This window comes from Notolepis coatsorum (genome assembly GCF_963971535.1).
Source record: "Notolepis coatsorum genome assembly, chromosome: 6".
In the NCBI taxonomy this organism is placed as follows: Eukaryota; Metazoa; Chordata; class Actinopteri; order Aulopiformes; family Paralepididae; genus Notolepis; species Notolepis coatsorum.
Genome location: NC_140170.1, coordinates 65,026,088 through 65,049,538, shown reverse-complemented (window position 1 = coordinate 65,049,538; position 23,451 = coordinate 65,026,088). Strand labels below are relative to the sequence as shown.

The window sequence follows — 23,451 nt, the reverse complement described above, 5'->3', positions numbered from 1 at the left end:
TGTCACAGGAAAGATTAGCCTCTAGGATGGAACCCAGGTAGGTAATTTCATCTTTCCTTGTGATAATATTGTCACCCACTGTAACCGAGAAGCCGTCGGTCTTGCTGAGTTTGTTATTTGAACCGAAGAGAATGGACTCTGTTTTGCCCATGTGTAATGATAGTTTGTTGTCGGCGAGCCATATGCAGATTTTGCCTAGTTCCGAGCTGAGGGCTTTTTCAACCTGTAACTTGTTCTTGTCAGAGACCAGCAGGGCTGAGTCGTCCGCAAACAGGAACAAGTTGCAGTCACAAGCTGACGACATGTCATTTGCATAAATTAGGAATAGTAGCGGTCCTAGTATGCTTCCTTGTGGAACACCACAGCTCACTGTGAGGGGGGGGGGGTAGGGTACCGTTTACTTCCACCATCTGTTCCCTCCCCTCCAGGTAGGATTGCATCCAGCTCACTGATAGACTATCAAAACCAATTGCTTTTAGCTTGTCAATCAGAATGGTGTGATTGACAGTGTTGAAGGCCTTTTGTAGGTCCAGCATGACCATGCCGCAGTATTTGCCCGCGTCCACCTCTTGTTTGATGTGGTCGTTCAAATAGAGAAGGCATGTGTCAGTGGAGTGGGATGTTCTGAAGCCAGATTTTTTTCCGCAAGGTACTTTTCGACCTGTTCGTATACTATTTTTTCCATGACTTTCGAGATGGATGTAAGGATAGAAACAGGGCGGTAGTTGCCTGGGTCTAATTTGCTGCCCTTTTGTGCAGGGGTGTTACTCTCGCTATGGACTATGAAATGCCTGTAAAATGAGCCATACTATTGTCTCCATAGCTATAATACAGAACACATGATGGGTCTGTAAACATAGCTAAAATGGTCATTAACGCTGGCGCCAAACAGTGCAGATGGCGAAAGCTAGTGGCCGTGAATGAGTTAAAGCTTGAGATTCTCCCCTCTGTTGCAGAGTTTAAAACCTTGATCTCCAACCTTTGTCAATCAAGTTGTATGTGTTTTAATTCATTTGTCATCCTTGCTATTTGCCTCTTCTTGTTGTCTCTTTGTTGTGATTTTATATGCTGTGTGATTTTATATGCTTTTTCTTTTTGCTTATTTCTGTATCTGTATGTACACTCGACATGACTGTAAATGAGGGAAACCTCAATTACATTTTGAGTTTAAATAAAGGTTTGAAATTAAATTAAATGAAAACTAACATGTTCTGCTTCCATGTGTCTCAAAACCTCTGCAAGTACTTTCTGGACGAAGAGACCTGACTCCCAAGTGTGTGGCAAATCAAGACAGGCTTCCTGTCCCTGTAATCTAAACTCAAGTCACATCTGTTCCCAGCGACTGTAACTCAGCGTCACCCTTTGTTTTGGATCTCGCGGTCTCTGCCGCCCCCTGCAGTCTCCTCCTAGCAGCGCATCCAGCGCTCCCTCTTGCTGAGCGGGTAGCCTCGGTCCGCACTCAGATGCTCGTTCACGCGCCAGTACTTGTCTCCCTTGAAGAAGAAGATCTTGCCATTGGTCCAAGTGAAGGCCGCGTCGGGGCTAGTGGGCACTCCGCTGAACAGGTTCGAGAGCGGTTTGGGGAGAAGACTGGTGTATCGCAGCTCGTCCCACTGCCAGTACTGTGAGCCCTGCAAACAGAATGATGACAGAATAAATAACAGACGTGGGGTTATTTACATTTACATTACATTTAGATTTAGGTCTACATTTAGTAATTTAGCTTGACGCTTTTATCCAAAGCGACTTACAAGTTACAAGCAGTGGTGCGTTGTTAATATGGACTGAGCCGGCACGCAGGATAATGACGCCGCGCGCGCACGGGCGGCCCCGCGCGCATGCGCATATGTTCCCTCGCGCACATAATAATAATAATACACTTTGTTTGTATAGCCTTTCATACAGAAACTGCAGCTCAAAGTGCTTCACAACAGAAGAAAGACAGGCATAAAATGAGCACATAAAGTGCAGACATATAAAATCAGTTTTTCACATTAGGATCTAACATCCCAACAGGCAACCTTGTTTATGGTTTGATTCAGTTTTAATATAAATAATAAAAATAAAGAGAAGATTAATTAATTATCTACTCAGTCCCAAAGTTTGTGATGTAAATATGGAATGTCCCAAGTTGCTGCTGTTTACAGAGTGTATTGTTGTCCAAAGGTGAATGATGGTGAATGAAGGGTTAAATCAAAACAGTTGTCAATTCCAAACGGTGAGACACGTCCTCATACATCATTCACCTTTGGACAACAATACACTCTGTAAACAGCAGCAACTTGGGACATTCCATATTTACATCACAAAGAGTCCAGACGTGGTTGAAGACACCGGCCTAGCGGCTATTGTTATGATAATGCGAGGTAGCGCCGGGAGGCAGGTAAACAGACGAGCCGAGTCGAGCGCAGCGCGTTCTTGAGTGCACGCGCATGCGCGCACAACCATGCATGTGCGTGCACGCGCTTCTGCTCAAATCTTTAATACTCAGTGAGCTTGCACACCGTGCTACCCCGTCCCATGAACAACGCATGCCTGCTTACAAGTTCTGTACGACAAGTCATCAGGAAGGGCACAACTCTATCAGCTGAGTAACAATGTTCATCAAAGTGTTGTGTGCTACAGTGTAGGTTAGTTTATTAGAACAAGTGCATGACAGTAAGGTTAGATTTTTTAAATGTATTTATTTATATTTATATATATTTTTTTATATAAATTTTTTTATATTTATTTTTATATTTATTTATTATATATTTTTATTTAACATAGTAAATAAAACCGGCGCCGTCTGTTACCATGGCTCTGAATGAGACTTTTTATTATTATATATATTCTTTTACCTTTATTTAACCAGGCAGGTAAATTAAGAAGAAATGCCTATTTACAATGACGGTCAAAGAGTAACAGGGAAAGGGGAGAAATAAAATCAAATTAAAGTGTAATACATGAAGCAGAACAGACAAATTGCAGTTAATTGGCCGGGTGACAGTTGCAGGTGTGTGGAAACAACTCTGCGATAAGAGTCCTCAATTATCACACCATAATTTTTTTTTAAACCTTAACACATTCTGCGCCATAAATGAGTTAACTCGTTGTTGAGCGCCAGAAATGAGTTAACTCGTTTTTGGGATCGTTATTTAGTTTATTCACTATATCTATTCATAATTCATAGCTGCAGCCTCTGGTATCCCCTTCAGAGCCTGTCTGAGCTGGCAGATGGTCAACACCGCCCTCTACTGCCAGGTGGAGCTATTGCATCTAATTGAAAATGGGCTGGTGCGTTTTAGGAGGCGATCTGAGCCGGGCATTGTGAAACGGTCGGTAGTGTGGTGCGGACCTCCACGAGCATTATTTGGAATTGCGATCAGATATTTGGATTATCTCTTTTGCATTACATCAGATACAAGGTAAGAACATCATATATGAATTTGATCGTTGATCTGACATTAATTTCTACCCCGATCACAGCTATCTGTGTGGACCGTGTATGGCTGTTTATCGTTGGGTAGGAGGAGGAGGAGGGGGGGGGGGGGGGGGGGGGGGCGAGGAGACATAATAGTGATAATCTAGCGTTGATTTCAGGATGATTAGATAATCAGCCGAAAAATGACAACGTGATGACTGGATTACAGTAAAATGCCCAAACCATAATTGTTACAAAGGGTCAGATTAAACCGAATATATATATTTATTGCCTGAGATCCCATGTATAATATTTGTATATCGTTTGATATCCCTTGTGTATTCTTTGTACATATATACGGAATGTCCCTTTACCTGGTACAGGACAGACCATAATATTCGTTCTCCCATTGGAAGCGATCCCCGAGGCGCCAATGACTTACCCCCTAGACCCAGTGGCGAATCCTTATGGAAGCCAACGGAAGCCATGCCTCCCTAATATTAAAATATGAATTAATATCAAATATGAAATATGAAAAAAAAAAAAAAAAAAAAAAAAATCATATAGTTTACATTCTTTTTCATCTGTGCATCTGTGTTATAATTTTTTTTTTTTTTTTTAAATGTCTCCCTCTTCTCCTTCTCACTCCCTCTAACACACTGTCAGCCTCACTATGCTCACTGCAGCAGGAGAGGAGGCAGATGGTAGGTCTCTTTCTCCAGGCTTCCAGCATTATAGAGTCCAAATCCGATCCTAGCCAATCAGATTCGAGCTGACTGCCACACCCTAAAAGTTTAAAACGGGGCTGTGAGAAGAATCATGAGTGTGGAATCCCCTCTGCACACCTCCCCTCTGCACTCTGAACATTGTATTAACCCGTAACTGTTCCCACGGGCCGAATATTGCCCCGATCCTCGCGAGATTAAATCCACAGGGACCTCTCGGCGTGCCGAAGCTTTTCCTAAATCACTTCCATCATCGAAAACGAGGGGAAAAGGTCGGCTCGCGACCCTGAAAATGTCGCGTGATTTTAAAAACGCTGTATTAAGTGAGCCTATTATGGGATCCACGCGAGCTTTCTATCGTGGAAACATCTGGGCGTCCCGCAACTTTTACTGATTCACATGTAGCCCCTAAAATGCTTAGAAAAGGAAAACAGAAAGCGTGGAATAAACTCGCCGAAACGGAAAAGTGTCCCACGGGCGCGCCGTGATTCCGATCCGCGTGAAAATATTCACGGCCATAGAGGAGACCGTGGGACACCTTTTTGCAACTAATATGTGTCTCGAATTTGCTCCCACGCGGCGCGCAAAATCGCGCAAGGAAAAATTGGACCAAAAATTAACCAATGCTCCAGCAGTATTAATGACCCTGATGTAAACAAGACAAACGTCTTTCTCTGGTCTGCACTGTACCCATTCTGCAATCTGTTAAATAAATAAAAAGAACGTTTGACTGGCCGCCGAGCCATACTGTAGTGTACATGGTGACTGCTTGACTTTAAAAAAAAAATAAAAAAAAAAAAAAAAATTTAATAAAAAGATTTAATAAAATTTTTTTTAATAATTTTTTTTTGGCTTCCCCTGTTATTTTACCCACGCGACGCCACTGCCTAGACCTGACTTGAAAGGTGCCGACGAACATGTCCCAACTAGCCCCGGTTCCTCGTAGGAATACGGCTACCGAAATACGAATGGTACTATTTGTTCACCGTGCACATAAATAGGGCGCAAGAAATGTAGAACTCCTCTTAGTCCCTTGTCCCGTTCAGTCTCGTTCAGTTCCAGTTATCCAAGTGACGTCTCTCCCCACTACGCAACGTGGGCAGAGTAGGGCTCGCATCGCCCCAAGATAGAGTCTCGTGTTATCCTAATACGTTTGTTTAACGTATCGTTCGCTATTTATTAGTAAACCTTCATTACGAGTCAAAGACCACGTGAAGTGGGTAATTGTGCGTCTACATAGAGCACTTATAGCCGCGTGCAGATAGGATAGAGTAACGTCAAGTTCAACTGTGAACCACGGACCAACCGGAGGATTTACCCCGGTGATTGCAGTGCCACTTTCGGGCAGGAGTACTATTATTATTCTTCATTCTTCTTCACCAAGCTGCTGGAGCAGAGAACCGCCTACCCCGCTGCTACTGTGGGATCTACACCTGCCCGTGAGACCATCACTCGAGCCCGTCTCTGTCGTACCAGAGGCTCCACGGCTTTCATCTGCGCGGAGCGCACCCTGGGATTACCACTGCCTTTCCCCGCTGACTCAGGGAGCAATATACCGTCTCCACAGGTGCCTATTGAAGCTCCCTTTGGAGCCATTGACTTTCATAGAGCATTGCCTCCACCTGCTGGCTTACAACCGGTAGTACACCCTTTCCCAGAGTACCATAGAGATAATCCTTAATATTCATTATTGATTTGCCTATGCACATTCGATTTGCCTTATAAGCGCATTCAAATGATAAATGTAATAACCTTTTGATGTAATAAATATTCTAAACGAGTATTTGAGTGGAAACCGTTTCATTGTGGAAGTGTTGTCATCTAATATACCTTTGTACGGTGTTGGCCAGTAATGTACATAGACGGTAGTAGTTTAATGATACTAATACTTGATTAATACAGTCAGGGAATTGTACCCCTCAGTTACAATTGGTCCTTCGAGCCGGAGATAATAATTAGCGTAATATTAATATAATATTAATATTGACATGGCCGATGACGAACACTCCACAAACGGTTCTCCTAAGCTAGATCGCCCGCAGCGCAGACGGCAGCCACCTCCCTATCTAGAGGCATACGCTGTCAGTCCAATACCTAGCTTTAAAGGGAAGTTAAACGCGGAAAAAGTAGAAAGTAAAATTATGTCCGACCCTAACAACCAGGCTACCCCGCCAACAGAGGCCCTAGTGGGTTCTAATGTAACTGACCAAGCTCACGGTGGGGACCAGGAGGGAACTGACACGACTTTACCCCCAGACAATACCGAAGAAATAGTCCCCGATCAGCTCCGGGAGGAAGACAACCCTAAAGAGACGCGCACCCAGGAGACGGATCTCCTCGGTACGCAACAGGAGAACGGATCTCCAACAAGTACTGCCGGGAGCCGATCGCCCCGAACGGCGTCTTCCCCCAGCGAGGCGGACAAGATGCTGGCGCAGGCACTCATCGCCACCCTGGCAGCCTCCACCGAACGCGATCGACTTCAAGCGCAACAGACGTGCGAGCGCGAACATTTTGCAGGCGAGCGAGAGCGCTTCCAGGCGCAACAAAGTAGTGAAGACGACCGAATAAGACTGGAGACCAGACGCCTCCAGACAGAAGAGAACATCGAGAGAAGCCGCGCCGACGTCGCAAATGCACAGCTCCACGCCGCCCATGCCAGCGCCAATGCCCAGCGCGACGTCGCCAACGCACAGCGCGACGCTGCCCAGGCCAGCGCCAATGCGCAGCGCGACATCGCCAATGCCCAGCGCGAAGCCGCGCGCGACGCAGCCCATGCCCGGCGCGAGGCAGAGCGCGACCGGCTGCAGGCGGAGCTGATGGACAAACTGGTTGCCATGGCGACACCCCCTCACTCCGCACGGAGCTCTCAGAGATCGTCAAGACATGGGTCTAGGACACATTCCCCTACCCGACGAAGCGACCCGGGACCCCGCCAACAGGAGGATCCTGTCCACGTCTCGGAACCCCCTCCCCGGCCGGTCCATACGAGACCTAGCAACCGGGAAGAACCGGACCATGCCGAGAGACTGAACAGAAGACTCCAGGTCCTAGCAGAGGGAGAGGAGGAGGAGGAGGAGGAGTGTCAAGCCGACCAGCAGCAACGTGCTCTGGCCCAGGAGGCCCAGTACAGCCCCGACCAGCAGCAACGTACTCAGGACCAGGAGGTCCAGTACAGCCCAGAAGTCAGCCACGAGGCCCTGCGCTACAAACCCCCGACTCAACTCACGGGTGAGTTTGACGCACCGTCAGCCCCGAGGAACAGCACCTGGGTACCCGACCTTCGGTACCCACCAAGTACCAGCCCAAGGCGACACGCAAGAGGAGACTCGCCTAGGAGGCCTCTCCCCCAACGCTCACCGATGTGCCAGTCATCCATGACATCATACATTGGCACACCGACGTTTCAAGACTTCACCCATGAGAATCGAGCACAGTATACGGAGCTCCGGATGTGCTTAGAGACAATGATGGTGGATGTCGCTGATGAACGTCACAAGTATGCAATATTACTGCAGCACCTGAAAGTGCCCCGAGCGCACAATATAGCGCTAGCCTATGCCACCTCTACGACCCCATACACCGCGGCTCTAGCAGCGCTGGACCAGAGATATGGACGTATATGGGATTACGTAATAGAAGAGATAAGGCATATTGACCGCTTACCCCCAGCAACAGACAATCGCTCACTAGACGACCTGTCTATAAAAGTACAGTCCCTGGTAGGGATGCTGGGAGCGCAATGAGAAAAGGGTATGCACGAGCTATACGCCAACTCTAACGTCGAGAGGATTTTAGAGAAGCTGCCGCCCGCCAGACAGGAGCGCTTCAGGCGGCAAAGAGACCACCGTGATCCTAACGGTCCAGAACCATCCCTCCTAGACTTGGCCGACTTCCTGGCGAGAGAAGTCAGCAGCCTACGATTGGATACGTTCGTGCGGAGCACACCAAGCTCCAGAGAGGGACCTGGGGGAGTAAACGGTGGCCGAAGATCGGTGACTGTTATGCACCAAGCCGAATCAGTACCGCAGCACCAGAGCCACAGCACCCCCTCGACGAAAGAGGACCAGTGGAAGATTGAGTGCCAGTACTGTGAGGGAGAACATCGGCTCCATCAGTGCGAAGATTTCAAGAAGCTGACCACGGATGATGTGAGCCAGTGGGTCAAGGACCACCGCCGCTGCTTCCGCTGCGCGCGCAGCCACCTAGCAGCTGAGTGCCGCTTGAAAAAGAAGTGCAGCAGGTGCGGTGGCACCCACCTGGAGGTCCTGCATGACATCAACAGGCGTCAGCCAGGACAACAGAGTGGGCCCGTCGCGGTAATGTACCATGCCGAGGCGGTGGCACCAGAACCAAAGTTCCACCAGACCGCTCCCTGGTGTCCCGACTGCTACGGCAGACACTGGGAGTCAAGGTGCGACTCGTACCATATAGAGTCTACGTCACCACCCACAGGAGTGCTCCACATTGACCAGCACAGCGGGACCCCCCGTGTGCTCCTCAAAGTGGTCAGAGTGCTCCTGAGCCACGAGGACAAGGTCCTGGACACTTACGCCGTCCTGGACGATGGGTCCGAAAGGACTCTCCTCCTCGCTTCCGCAGCAGCCCAGTTGGGCCTGCGAGGTGTCAAAGATACGATGACCATACGCACCATCAGAAGGGACCAGAAGACCATAAAGGGTGAAAAGGTCTCCTTCGAGATAGCAGCGGTGGACAAGCCCGAGAAGCAGTATAGTATAAGTAACGTCTTCACCAGCCACGACATAGGCCTGTCGCAGTACACCTACCCCATCCCACAGCTGATGGCTAAGTATGGGCACCTACGTCAACTACCTATACCGCTTATCGACGGCGCCACACCGACCCTGCTCATCGGCTCCGACCACGCGGACCTCATTCTCCCAATTGAGGCGGCCCACGTCGGACCCAAAGGATGCCCGGTCGCGGTTCAGACCCGACTGGGATGGACGCTCCAAGGCCCCCTCTACGGACTTGACAGTCAACCCACGTCTACAAGCTGCCTACACACAGAGGCGAGCGACACCGGCCTCTCCCCCGTACAGCAGAGGCTATTGACATTAAGCGAGAGGCCCGTGAGAGAACCGTGGGTACCAGAGGGAGTTCGGAATTCCACCCCCCTCAGCTGCGCTCCAGACGCAGCTGACATCGAACCCAGCACCCCAAGCGACTCCTTGACGGGGCGGCCGGGACCGGCCCCTCCTCACACGGGGTACAGAGCGAACAAGAGAAACAGACGGAGGAGGAGAAAGCACAGCCAAGCACAGATCAAAGCAGTCTCAGGCCCGCTCCTTCCTAAGCCCCCCTTCATCCCGTCCAGTCGTCATGACCATAGACCAGTCACCACCCCGAGCTGCGTGGCCGGCCGGCCGCGTAAGCAAAGTGACCACTGGTGCCGACGGAAAGGTCAGAGTGGCAGAAGTGCTCGGCCAAGGGCGGATCTACAACCGACCCGTGGCGAAGCTGATAGAGTCGCCAAGGCTCCCCGACTCGCCTAATGACGACCATGACCCATGACTTTGTGAACTGACCGACCCCTCACAACGGACATTGAGTAGTGGACAGTGCGGTTAATCTGTCCCTGCTTAGCTAATTAGGTGGGACTAATTAGGGGGCGGCTGTTACAAAGGGTCAGATTAAACCGAATATATATATTTATTGCCTGAGATCCCATGTATAATATTTGTATATCGTTTGATATCCCTTGTGTATTCTTTGTACATATATACGGAATGTCCCTTTACCTGGTACAGGACAGACCATAATATTCGTTCTCCCATTGGAAGCGATCCCCGAGGCGCCAATGACTTACCCCCTAGACCCGACTTGAAAGGTGCCGACGAACATGTCCCAACTAGCCCCGGTTCCGCGTAGGAATACGGCTACCGAAATACGAATGGTACTATTTGTTCACCGTGCACATAAATAGGGTGCAAGAAATGTAGAACTCCTCTTAGTCCCTTGTCCCGTTCAGTCTCGTTCAGTTCCAGTTATCCAAGTGACGTCTCTCCCCACTACGCAACGTGGGCAGAGTAGGGCTCGCATCGCCCCAAGATAGAGTCTCGTGTTATCCTAATACGTTTGTTTAACGTATCGTTCGCTATTTATTAGTAAACCTTCATTACGAGTCAAAGACCACGTGAAGTGGGTAATTGTGCGTCTACATAGAGCACTTATAGCCGCGTGCAGATAGGATAGAGTAACGTCAAGTTCAACTGTGAACCACGGACCAACCGGAGGATTTACCCCGGTGATTGCAGTGCCACTTTCGGGCAGGAGTACTATTATTATTCTTCATTCTTCTTCACCAAGCTGCTGGAGCAGAGAACCGCCTACCCCGCTGCTACTGTGGGATCTACACCTGCCCGTGAGACCATCACTCGAGCCCGTCTCTGTCGTACCAGAGGCTCCACGGCTTTCATCTGCGCGGAGCGCACCCTGGGATTACCACTGCCTTTCCCCGCTGACTCAGGGAGCAATATACCGTCTCCACAGGTGCCTATTGAAGCTCCCTTTGGAGCCATTGACTTTCATAGAGCATTGCCTCCCCCTGCTGGCTTACAACCGGTAGTACACCCTTTCCCAGAGTACCATAGAGATAATCCTTAATATTCATTATTGATTTGCCTATGCACATTCGATTTGCCTTATAAGCGCATTCAAATGATAAATGTAATAACCTTTTGATGTAATAAATATTCTGAACGAGTATTTGAGTGGAAACCGTTTCATTGTGGAAGTGTTGTCATCTAATATACCTTTGTACGGTGTTGGCCAGTAATGTACATAGACGGTAGTAGTTTAATGATACTAATACTTGATTAATACAGTCAGGGAATTGTACCCCTCAGTTACAATAATCTATTCAAAACGGTATGAAACAGAAATATATACGGATGAAAAAACAATCTGTCTCGGGCATGTTGACTATAACTCACTGAGACCCGACAGCATTATTAGACCCATAGATATAATATAAGATATATTTTAAGCACTCGCAAATGTCACAGTCTAAAACTATATCCATTGAATAAAGACCTGGCGATGAATGGGGTATCAGCGCCCCCTGGTGCTGGCGGTCAATGTGTTAAAGATGCAGATGTTTAGAGCGAGGGGGGGGGCGAGTCTGCAAATTGGTTTACAAGACATATTTAAGTTATGGCATCGCAAAACAAAACAACATAATTTTTTACAAAAAAAGTCAATGTTTGTAAACAAAATGGCTGGTCCTGCTTTTATAAATAACAGTGAAACAAAAGAAAATGACATGGCTTTCTCGCTCCAAACTGTGTTCCAGGGACCAGATTTCAGTCTAGTCTTTCAGAGGTCAGTCTGCTCAGTCGTCAAAATACACCATATAATTAATTTTTTCACTTCTATGACTCCCGAAAAACTACATAGTGCAGCTTTAAAATGTTGAATTGAATTTGTTTCGCCTTTACATACCTTGATGAAGACCAGCTTCTTGTTCATCTCAAGATACAAGGCTGCGTCAATGTGGCGGGGGATGCGTTTGGTGGGTTTAGGATACCCGTAGTCCAGGACGAAGCTGCTATAGCGCCACACCTTGTCCCCTGTGACCAGAGAGGGTTAAATAAAGCTCAACACATTCAAAAGTGCTGCTAGTGAATTTAAAAAACATAACGCCACAGAGGTACAATGAAGACATGTCATTATGGAACATGTCACTGTAGAATAAATAGGTAAAAGAAAAAAGATAAAACATCCTGGCTAAGTGCCCCTGAGCAAGACACTGAACCCCAAAGACTGCTCCAGGGGCGCTGCACTGCACTCTGACCTCTCTGATTAAATGCATATGTGCGGAGGACTGTATGTATGTGTAACTAGGAGGGATATGAGGACTGTGTGTATGTGTAACTAGGAGGGATATGAGGACTGTGTGTATGTGTAACTAGGAGGGATATGAGGACTGTGTGTATGTGTAACTAGGAGGGATATGAGGACTGTGTGTATGTGTAACTAGGAGGGATATGAGGACTGTGTGTATGTGTAACTAGTAGGGATATGAGGACTGTGTGTATGTGTAACTAGGAGGGATATGAGGACTGTGTGTATGTGTAACTAGGAGGGATATGAGGACTGTGTGTATGTGTAACTAGTAGGGATATGAGGACTGTGTGTATGTGTAACTAGTAGGGATATGTGGACTGTGTGTATGTGTAACTAGGAGGGATATGAGGACTGTGTGTATGTGTAACTAGTAGGGATATGTGGACTGTGTGTATGTGTAACTAGGAGGGATATGAGGACTGTGTGTGTGTATAACTAGGAGGGATATGAGGACTGTGTGTATGTGTAACTAGTAGGGATATGTGGACTGTGTATGTGTAACTAGGAGGGATATGAGGACTGTGTGTATGTGTAACTAGGAGGGATATGAGGACTGTGTGTATGTGTAACTAGGAGGATATGAGGACTGTGTGTATGTGTAACTAGTAGGGATATGAGGACTGTGTGTATGTGTAACTAGGAGAGATATGTGAAAAGACAAGTTCCAATTGCCGTGTGTACATTGACAATAAAGTAATCTTCTTCTATTTTAGTTTAAAGGGGAACTACGCCCAATTTCAGAATTCATACATGTTATTCCTCTGGTCTAAGACAGTACAAGAATATCACACTAGCGCTCGTCTCCCTATGCTTTCTCTCTTGTTGCTGTTCTTAGCTCTATTCTATTTCAATCTTTCAAAAATGTTCTTATGTACCCCAGTTGCTATTGCATGTACATATTTGTGTTTTATTACACATATATGTTCATGCATATACCAACTATTTCGCCTGTTTTATTCTCCACCCATCGATCATCCTTAGCAACACTACTATCACGACATCCAAGAAGGGGGATCCCCCCTTGAACGGCCCTTCTTCAGGTTTCTCTCCTCCACATTGCCTGTGGTGCTTTTTTCCTATTGCTAGGTTTTTAGTGAGTTTTCCCTTACGTTCACTGGGGTATGTCTGGGAGTGTTTTGATTGATTGATTGATTGAAAAGTTTATTAACAGATTGCAGAATGGGTACAGTACAGTACAGCTCAATACATACAATTGTTAAGGGGATGCAGACCAGAGAAAGACTTTTGTCTTGTTTACATCAGGGTCCCCCATTTTCAATTCATCATAACATATATGACATACATGACATACAGATAGACAGTACTGCTACATCTATACATTTATGACATATCAGATTTGCAAATACAGTACTGTTTGTGATACAAAAAGTGTCCAGAAAAAGAGTGTATATACATTTGACGTAGAAACTGTACATTGGAGGAGGTTGGGTGGGTGGGGTGGGGTTGGGTGGGTGGGGGCTGTACATTTGAGGTGGGGGGGGGGGGGGGGGGGGGTTGGGTAGGGGACACACACACTGTACATTGGAATACTGACAAAGCCATACTTGGTCATTTACTGTACAACTGGGTTAGGACATTTGTAGGGGCCAGTTTCGAATTTCAGTCTCCCGTAGGTGTTCTTTGAGAGTGTTTTTGAAAGTGGGTAGTGATTCACATTCCTCTGTTCATGATGTTTTATTTATTTTCTTGATTTATTGTGATGTTTCTTCTTGACTTGTTTAAAGAAGACTTGTCCAGCCCATGGGGACATTAACGTGTGATTGCGGGCTTTACAAATAAATTAGATTTGATTTGATTTGATAGGTTGATTCTTACTTCTCTGGTTTCTGGCTTTGGGAGAAGAGAGTAGCACATGTTCACAAATATCGATTGAACCGTCTTCGGCCATGGCGATAACTAATATGTTTAATTTGAGTTGCGTTCCCCTCCAATGACCGGTTCCTGTACCTTTAAAGAAGTAGGTCTTGTTGGTTCTCTGCGAGAACACGGCTGCGTCCAGGTGTCCAGGGAGGCCTCTCCACAGCCACCTGATCTTCAGCGGTGTGTTGTGCCCCGTATCAGACACCGTCCAGACGTAATCACCGCTGAAAGCAAAGGTCTTCTTCCACGGACCTGAGCGAACAGAACTAGTTTCAAAACCACAGTATATTTTGGACACTTTTGATATTAAAGGAACACGCCAACATTTTGGGAAATTAGCTTATCGTCTTCTCCAGAGCACAATGTCATCCTTAGCACAATGAATGGAAGCGGACATGGCCAGTTAGCCTTCGGAAGAGGTGTTAGTTGGACAATGCCTAGGCTAACCGGCACTGTCCGCTTCCATTCATTGTGCTAAGCTAGGCTAACGTGCAGCCAGATAGCTTTCTACTGAACGCACAGAGAGGAAACTGGTATCTATCTTCTTGTCTCTGGAGAAGACGATAAGCTAATTTCCCGAAATGTTGGCGTGTTCTTTTAACCTCTATTCTCTTTGTATTTTGAAACGATACATTGGCTAAAGTCGTGACAGTCATCTTTGATTCCATTGTGTTTTCATCCATATGGGAAGGACATTTGAAGATCTGCCAGTACAGTACACGATACCCGCATTTGAAATTGCCAGAAGTATTTGGAAAGATAAAGATAACCCCTAAACACCCCTACATTTACATTTAGTCATTTAGCTTGACGCTTTTATCCAAAGCTAATTACAAGTTCTGTACAACAAGTTAGCAGGAAGGGTACAACTCTGGCAGCTAAGTAACATTGTTCGTCAAACAGTGTCGAACTTGAGTGCATAGTAGTATAGACATATTAGCATAGTAGGTATATATAGGCAAGGTAGATTCCTTTTTAGCAAAGTGCGTAATAGTAGAAGACAGTATGAAGGTTAGTATTTATTTAATTACATTTTTTATTTCAAATATTGATTGAAAAGGTGTGTTTTTAGTCAACATTGGGCGGGTTTCAGCTGACCTGTGGTGGGAAGTTTGTTCCATATCTTGTTTTCTTTTGCCCTTCCAATAAATGATACGTATGAAAGCTAAACTCTAGACCACTGCACACTCTGCTGTAAAGTACTCTGTAGTCATACGGAAAACATGGTCACGTGAATAACCAACCAACTCCGATCAAAGTCGCAGGATGGTCACTGGGTGCCTCATCCAATCATTAGACAGGGATTACGTTCAAGAGAGAGAGTTGATGTGTTGTCGTGCTAGTTTTGTAAATGGGGGAGCGTTCCCACTGTCTGATTGTGATCATAGAGTGTAGAAAGTGAGCGGTGAGCGACCAAAGACGCGGGGGAGCAGCCGACCACACCCACCGGCAGTGACTGTGAACGACACGTTCATTGTCCTCTCTCCTCTCAAACTAACTCAGAAGCATCAGGCGCTTGGTAAGCAGCTCCAAGAGACTTTAATACAGAGGTGAAACTCCATCTCTCAGAAGTACCGTACTTTTCGCACTATAAGCCGCACCTGAATATAAGCCGCAGCAGCTAAATTGAATGATGTGTACATATATAAGCCGCACTGGACTATAAGCCGCAGGTGTTTTAATGTTTAATTACCATATGTAATTAGCATTGGGACACAATACTGTCGGACAAATAACAAGAATGAACTCATTTACAAGTTGTATTAAGTTTAGCAAATAAGGGAACAGATAAATAACATTTCAATGCAGTCAAAAAAGCTATATTTAGATTTTTACATTTTCGGGTTTGGTCACGTTGAGTCACATATATAAGCCGCACCGTTATATAAGCCGCAGGGTCGAAAAATGGGGGGAAAAGCCGCGGCTTATAGTCCGAAAAGTACGGTAATTTGCCCATAGACTTCAATAGGACGATGGCTGGTCTGATACATGATGTGATCTGACAGCTTTGTATGTATTCATAACACAATGGAATATTTGTGTATACAGTCAGCTACATTTTCATACACTGAACTTATTTTCTACATGAAAATAATGAAATGTATGGCACCCTGAAATGTGGCGACTATGTACACAAGCAAAGTAATTACATACATGTTTTACTGTATGTAAAGTAAATAAATACAATAAAAACATACATGTTTTACTGTTCATCCAAATATGGATAAAAAATACATAAATAAAAACCTTGAATTGAACTGTGGGCAAATAGAACACAGAACCACATCCAAAAATATGTTGCTGTGTCCAAATACTTGTGGAGCTCACTGTAGATGTTAAAGATAAAGAATGTTGATAACCCAATCATACTGCCATGATTAGAGGCACATGCATTCTTATCAAGTGTAGGTACAGTGAAATACCAATAACCAATTCCATAACCAAACAGAGGATCTAAGGCTCACCCAACATGATGGCGTCTAGCGTGGCAGTGCAGGGGTCTGGGACGCTCCCCGAACCAGAACCAGGCCTGCTCCAGGCCCATGTGGGGAGGGCCGGGGAGGAGGTCGTGGGGCTCGCTGGAGAGCTCACTGATCGCTTACCTACCAACAATATGAGTTAGAGAAACAATGTTGGATGTTGATTCTGTGAATTACTGATTAAGACATTTGGAAAGTACTGTGGCCTTGTTTTTAACCCTTTTCTTGCCATTTCTCCTGTCTTACACTGCGTATACCTACCTTTATCCAGCCTATAGTTTATTAATGTAACACTGTATAATAACAATGTACATCGTATATTGTACCAGTTAGGGAACAGACCCTCACTTGCACCTTGTGTATACTGTTTATTTTTCTCATATTTCTATATTCAGATCAAATGTTATTACCTATATTTATGTATTTCTTCAATTACCCTGCCCATACCCCCCCCATGCTGCTAAGATGCCCAAATTACCCCAAAGGAGATCAATAAAGGAATATATTATCTTAATAACACTGTACACACTATATACATATATCTATATATATCTCTGTATATATATATCTATATCTACTCACATTATTTAAACCACTGACTAGATTGGTTTATTATCATAGTGTATTCATACTCATCATAGTGTATTCATACTCGTACCACTATATATATATATATATATATATATATATATATATATATATATATATATATATATATATATATATATATATACTGTACACTACAATGCACTTTACTGCTCCTTTGTACTCTGGTTAGATGCAAACTTCACTTTGTTGAACTCTGTACTTGTACTTGTACAATAACAATAAAGGGACTCTAATCTCTAATCTCTCTAATTTTAGAATAAAGGCTTTCTAGATTCTTAAAAAAACTGAGTATCGTGGACCATTCTCCTTTGGATCTTCCCTTATCTGGACCGATTTTACACTCATTTACATTTTGTCGGTTAGCTAACGCTTTTATCCAAAGCGAGTTACATGTTCTGTACAACAAGTCAGCAGGAAGGGTACAACTCTGGCAGCTAATAGTAATAATAATACACTTTATTTGTATAGCACCTTTCATACAAAAATTGCAGCTCAAAGTGCTTTACAACAGAAAAAGACAGGCATAAAATGAGCAGATAAAGTGCAGACATTTAAAACCACAGTTTTTCATATTAGCTAAGGGTAAGTAAGATTGTTCGTCAGACAGTGTCAAACTAGAGTGCTGAGTCTTAAGTGCATATTATCATAGTAGGTAGGCTAATAATATAGGCAAGGTAGATTCCTTAGTAGCAGAGTGCATTATTTATTTATTTATCTATCTATTTATTTATTGATTAATTAATGAATTAATTAATTAATAAATTTCATTTCAGATATTGATTGAAGAAGTGTGTTTTTACTTGACTTGAAGAGCAGCTGTCTGTTCTAACAGCCAGGACCCACTGCTCATCTTCCACTGTGCTCACCATACAGCGCCTGGATGCCCCTCACGTCGTCTCGGTGCAGCACATAGTTGGCACGGTAACCACTGTAGACCGGGCCCATCAGAGCAGCATGGTACTGGGAGTGGCCTAAGCCCAGGGCGTGGCCTATCTCATGGGCGGCTACGATACGCAGATTAGTACCATGGTACGTCCCCTCGGTCCAATACTCGTCCTCGTCAAAATGGACGAGACCAGAGTCTGGTGATTCGGCGTGGGCCAGCACGTGACCTGCAGGGCAGACAAATCAGCCTGAATCAGAGAGAGAGAGAGAGAGAGAGAGAGAGAGAGAGAGAGAGAGAGACAGATAGAGAGAGAGAGAGAGAGAGAGAGAGAGAGAGAGAGAGAGAGAGAGAGAGAGAGAGAGAGAGAGAGATATCCAACTGTCTGAGAGCCCGATTTGGTACCGACCCCTGCTCGCCCGATGTCTCTTCTCCCGGATCAGCCCCTGAACATATCATGAGAACCTAACCCTGTGTACCGACCCTCAAGGTACCGATTCTCATGGATTACGGACTGGCTGATACTTACACTAACCTCTTCCTTCCCCATAAACAGCAATAAAACGTCTGTTAAACTTGCTTCTACCTTGTGTGTCGTGTGCATTTAATTAATTCCAATCTGGTGACATCTCAATACACCCACGAGTCTGTGACAGACAGTAGCCTTAATAATTAACCTAGATGACAGTGGGCCCAGTAGACTAGTGGAGGACAGTGGAGAGAAGAACTCACCGGGTCCGTCAAACGGCGTGCTACATGAGGCGTCTTTCCTGTGGAAGGAGATCCGGAGATCTGCTCTTCCGTACTCGACCTCTCTGAAGCTCAGGGGAGTCACGTCGCTCCAGTACTTGAAGGCCGACCTCATGGCCTTCTTGACCTCTGCCCTCGTCATGTCTGGTGTGTAGTTGTAGATGCGGTAAGTCAGGCTCCTCTTGCGCCAGCGGCCTGTGAGGAAGGATGCGATGGTGAATGGACTGCATTTTATAAAGCGTTTCATCCAAGAGCGCTTTACAACTTATGCCTCACATTCACCCGTTCACTCACACATTCACACGTTCACTCACACATTCACTCACTCACCGACGGCGGAGAAAACTGTGCAAAGTGCCAACCTGCTCATCGGGAGCAGTTAGGGGTTAAGTGTCTTGCTCAAGGACACTTCGACACACTGCCGGGAAGAGCCGAAATCTAACCGGGAACCTTCAGATTACTATGACGACTGCTCTACCTCCTGAGCCACTGTCTAACGTTGCCCAAATGTCTAACAGGATACAAAGTTCGTGACTCGGAGGTCGCCGGTTTGATCCCCGGGCCGGCAGGATAATCTGGGCGGGAGGAGTGTATGAATGACATTCTCCCCTCTCTCAACATCCACTTGAGCAAGGCACCGAACCCCCTAACTGCTCAGTGACTGATAGTAGAAGACTGTGGTATGTGTGGAACTGTATATAAAATAAATTAATAAAAACTACTGTAGACAAGTATTGTTCTATGTGGTCAACCCAGTTGCACAAATATAATTTGCATGCATTTCTAGACCACATAACATGACCATCCAAATGTCAAGCCACACATTCCTAATCAAATTTAATTAATTGAGTCATTTAGCTGACGCTTTTATCCAAAGCGACTTGCAAATTGTGTACAACGAGTCAGCAGGAGGGCCACACCTCTGTGCTACACCTCTCTGCTACACCTCTGTGCTACACCTCTGGGCTACACCTCTGGGTTACACCTCTGGGCTACACCTCTGACACCTAGACAGGGTAAGTGGTATTACATATATCCAGCACTGGAACTCACTCATTGCTCTGTATTTGTGAGATCTTGTATTGAAGGGGTCCTCCAGGCCACAGCGAGGCTGCCTCATGGTTCCCAGGGTGGCTTCATCTATCTCCCCAGTGACGGGCAGATCAGTCACCCTCTGGAACGTCCTGGGGCAAAAGAGTGGCGATTAAACAACAAGCACATTCACAACAGCTGCAACCTTTTAGCAATAGTCCACACACACCCCTTTTAGACAATTGTCATGAACACACACGTAATTTTGTACAAAATAATCCCATAGCTTCTCTGTTTCATAGGGTTGAAGGATTTTGGGACCTCCTGATGAGTGCAGACAAGAAAGACTACGAGAGCATCTGTTCGCAATTTGGAGTAACAGATTTCCGTTGGATGCTGAAGAAATTTAATGAAAAGAAGAACGTAAGAGAGGAGGAGAAAGGTTTGTTGCAGCTATCAACTCAACACCAACTACAGTGTAAAGTAAATTGTAGAAAATATAAAACAAAAAATGCAGTGTTTTCTTTTCTTCTCATTTGTCAACTGAACTATACTTTTTCTCCCTTAAAAAAACTCTGATTCCAATTAGGTTGTTGAAAAAGTATGTAACCTAAAACCCATTGAACTCAAACCCACTGCGGGGCTGCAGAGTTTGAACTTGAGATGTCACTCAAAAACCCTACAAGACAAGTCTTCCTGTACAAGGTGAGGAGGTGACTGTGAATAATCATATTCCCATGGGATTCACAAGTATTCTAAGTTGTGTGTTACAGTTATGGGGGCAGTGATTCATCACACACAGACGCACGCGCACACGCACACACACACACACACACACACACACACACACACACACACACACACACACACACACACACACACACACACACACACACACACACACACACACACACACACCTCAAACGCCACCCTCTTGATTTGTCGCAGGTATACAAATTTGAGTTGGAAGAAGAAATGGTTGGAATGAGAATATGGAGACTTGCAGCTACCTTTTCTTCCACTGCATTGAAACAACAGACATCCAAAGGTCTTACTCAACACGTCTCTACACTATACAACATCTGGTGTGTCATGACCTACTTTCCAGAGACCTAGTTTGGTTTTAACCCCTACTTTACCGGAGGGCTTCTATGACATCCTGTAGCAGGTCAGCTGTGTCCTGGGGGTCGACACGGTTGTTCAGGTAGCCATACTTCATTAGATATGCCTGTGAGACGAGGAGAGTGCATGGGTCAAGAGTTCAGCCGTTGCACTTTGACATGTGAAAATTACAGACACTGGTGAGGAGTAGACTGAAAAGCCTTCTCATCACACCCTGATATAATAATAAATAGCCTTTGCCAATATTGACAACATTGATGCTCCAAAACAACAACAAATAAATAAATAAATCAGTTCCTCCATAAGATTTTTAGTTCAAGTTCAAGTTTTGTTTTATTTGTCACATAATTTCATTACAGTGAAATGCTTGGTTCTGTATGAGCCCCCTGAGAGTGTGCATCATAAAAAGTAAAAAGAATAAAGTCCAAATATTATACAAAATATACAATACAAAGTACAACCTACAGTACAAAATTAAGTACAAAATGCAAATAATGACGTACAAAATGCAAACGTTTTAAAATGCTAAAATGTCTATAACTAAAAATATTTTCCTAAACACTCAATCAGAACTGAATCAGAAAACCTTTGTAGTAAATGTTACCTGCGCCTCGTCGAACTCTGCCCACCTCTCCGACACCTCCGACAGCGCGCCGAGGGCGAGAGCTGTGAACAGTAACACCACCAGAGACCAGCTGCAGTCCATCGTCCAAGTGTCCCGTCTGTGTCCAAGAAGTGTCCCGTCTGCTGCAGATATTTGACTAAAACTAACACAGAGTTTCCACCAGAGTGAAAATATAGTAGCAGCAGCAGCAGTAGACGACTGGTTCCTCTCCAGCTAGCGTCCCGGGAGTTTTAAGTGGACTGAAGATGAGTCACGCATGAGTCTGAGATGATCCATCCCCGAAGAATGACAATTGCTGAGCGGCCCAAACAAGCTTTGCTCGCCAATGTGTTTACATTATGCAGCTGTACTGTGTGCAGGGCTTTGAAACTCCCCACAAGCCCACCGTCTCCCACAGCATTGAAATATCATGCAAAGCAGTTGCTGCAGGCTATGATTTAATATCATACCTCGTCCAGTGTTTTTACAGGCCTTGAAGTTATTGTATTCATTTTCCAAAAGAGGCCGCTGCAAGGGTCCCTGGCTCTGCGCACCAAGCCGCTCAGCAAAGGTTAATGAATGAAAGGTGGCAAGAAATAACATGCATGCAGGGGGATTCCAGCTGCGCGCAGTCGCTTTTGGCACATGCCCACCGCTCAGCAAAGCGCCAGTGGTGGCGTGTGTGTGTGTGTGTGTGTGTGTGTGTGTGTGTGTGTGTGTGTGTGTGTGTGTGTGTGTGTGTTTATTTGTTTATTTAAACGGTTCCTCACTTCCTGGGGTCCAAAAAGTGTGCGTGTGTCTTGTGTGTGTCTTGTGTGTGTCTTGTGTGTGTGTGTGTGTGTGTGTGTGTGTGTGTGTGTGTGTGTGTGTGTGTGTGTGTGTGTTATGGGCGTGGGATGATTCTCCCTCAGGCACATCACACAGGCAGGCTGGAACATGCGACCAAGCACGCACTAATGTACTTTTCTTTATGGTCTTTGTACTATGATATTATAGATTATATAGACATTTAGGCTAGGGCTGGGCAGTGGTTTTATATTATGTATACTGTAGAGATACATTAGGTAGGCTATAGGGCTGGGCAGTGATCTTTATACTGTGATATAGACTAGAGACATTTAGAATAGGGCTGGTCAGTGATCATTACAGTTTGATATATAGACTAGAGACATTTAGAATAGGGCTGGTCAGTGATCATTACAGTTTGATATATAGACTAGAGACATTTAGAATAGGGCTGGGTGGTGATCTTTATACTATGATATAGACTAAAGACATTTAGAATAGGGCTGGGTGGTGATCTTTATAGTATGATATAGACTAGAGACATTTAGCATAGGGCTGGGTGGTGATCTTTATACTATGATATAGACTAGAGACATTTAGCATAGGGCTGGGTGGTGATCTTTATACTATGATATAGACTAGACTAGAGACATTTAGTATAGGGCTGGGTGGTGATCTTTATAGTATGATATAGACTAGAGACATTTAGCATAGGGCTGGGTGGTGATCTTTATACTATGATATAGACTAGACTAGAGACATTTAGCATAGGGCTGGGTGGTGATCTTTATACTATGATATAGACTAGACTAGAGACATTTAGTATAGGGCTGGGTGGTGATCTTTATACTATGATATAGACTAGACTAGAGACATTTAGTATAGGGCTGGGTGGTGATCTTTACAGTATGATATACTAGAGACATTTAGAATAGGGCTGGGTGGTGGTCTTTATAGTCTCACAGGATATTCTCATGGGAGCTCAAAGAAGCACATCCTGCTTGAGTCTGCGTTAGAGCTGAGTCTGCGTTAGAGCTGCACAAACTGCAGTTTCTCCAGTGTGCAACTTACCACAGGAAGACGTTAACAACCTAACGGCAGGACAAGTTCAAAATGAAGTGCATTCTTTTTGCACTCGCCACTGATATGTGAGAATCCTCTGTATGTGCTGATTTCTTAAAACAGGTGTGTGTAGTGAGGATGACAGAGGTAGTATCACTGATTAACACTACGGTCGTTCAGGGACACCGAAAGTAAGGGCTGTGTGCTAAATGTGTCTCTCCAAAGCACCCAGAGAGTGATACGAC

At 45.2% G+C, this 23,451-nt stretch overlaps 1 protein-coding gene across 1 annotated transcript; it reads right to left on the bottom strand.

Moving 5' to 3' along the window:
* Positions 1-561: 561 nt before the first annotated feature.
* Positions 562-21,481, bottom strand: mmp19 (matrix metallopeptidase 19). The gene is made up of 9 exons (XM_084316048.1): positions 21,359-21,481; positions 20,772-20,860; positions 19,654-19,784; positions 18,583-18,795; positions 17,834-18,079; positions 16,344-16,481; positions 13,966-14,130; positions 11,593-11,720; positions 562-1,631 (listed from the first exon to the last, which is right to left on the bottom strand). The coding sequence occupies exons 1-9, from the start codon at positions 21,458-21,460 to the stop codon at positions 1,407-1,409; spliced, it is 1,437 nt and encodes a 478-aa protein (XP_084172174.1). The 5' UTR covers positions 21,461-21,481; the 3' UTR covers positions 562-1,406.
* Between the last annotated feature and the right edge of the window lie 1,970 nt (positions 21,482-23,451).

Bases quoted from the DNA above. Each gene is read 5' to 3' on its own strand.
- mmp19 (XM_084316048.1), bottom strand. From the start codon at position 21,460: ATGGACTGCAGCTGGTCTCTGGTGGTGTTACTGTTCACAGCTCTCGCC. The intron at 19,785-20,771 runs GTAAAGTAGGGG...CTTTTGCCCCAG, and splicing joins GATGTCATAGAAGCCCTCCG to GACGTTCCAGAGGGTGACTG. The intron at 18,796-19,653 runs GTGAGTTCCAGT...CCTTCCTCACAG, and splicing joins TCACAAATACAGAGCAATGA to GCCGCTGGCGCAAGAGGAGC.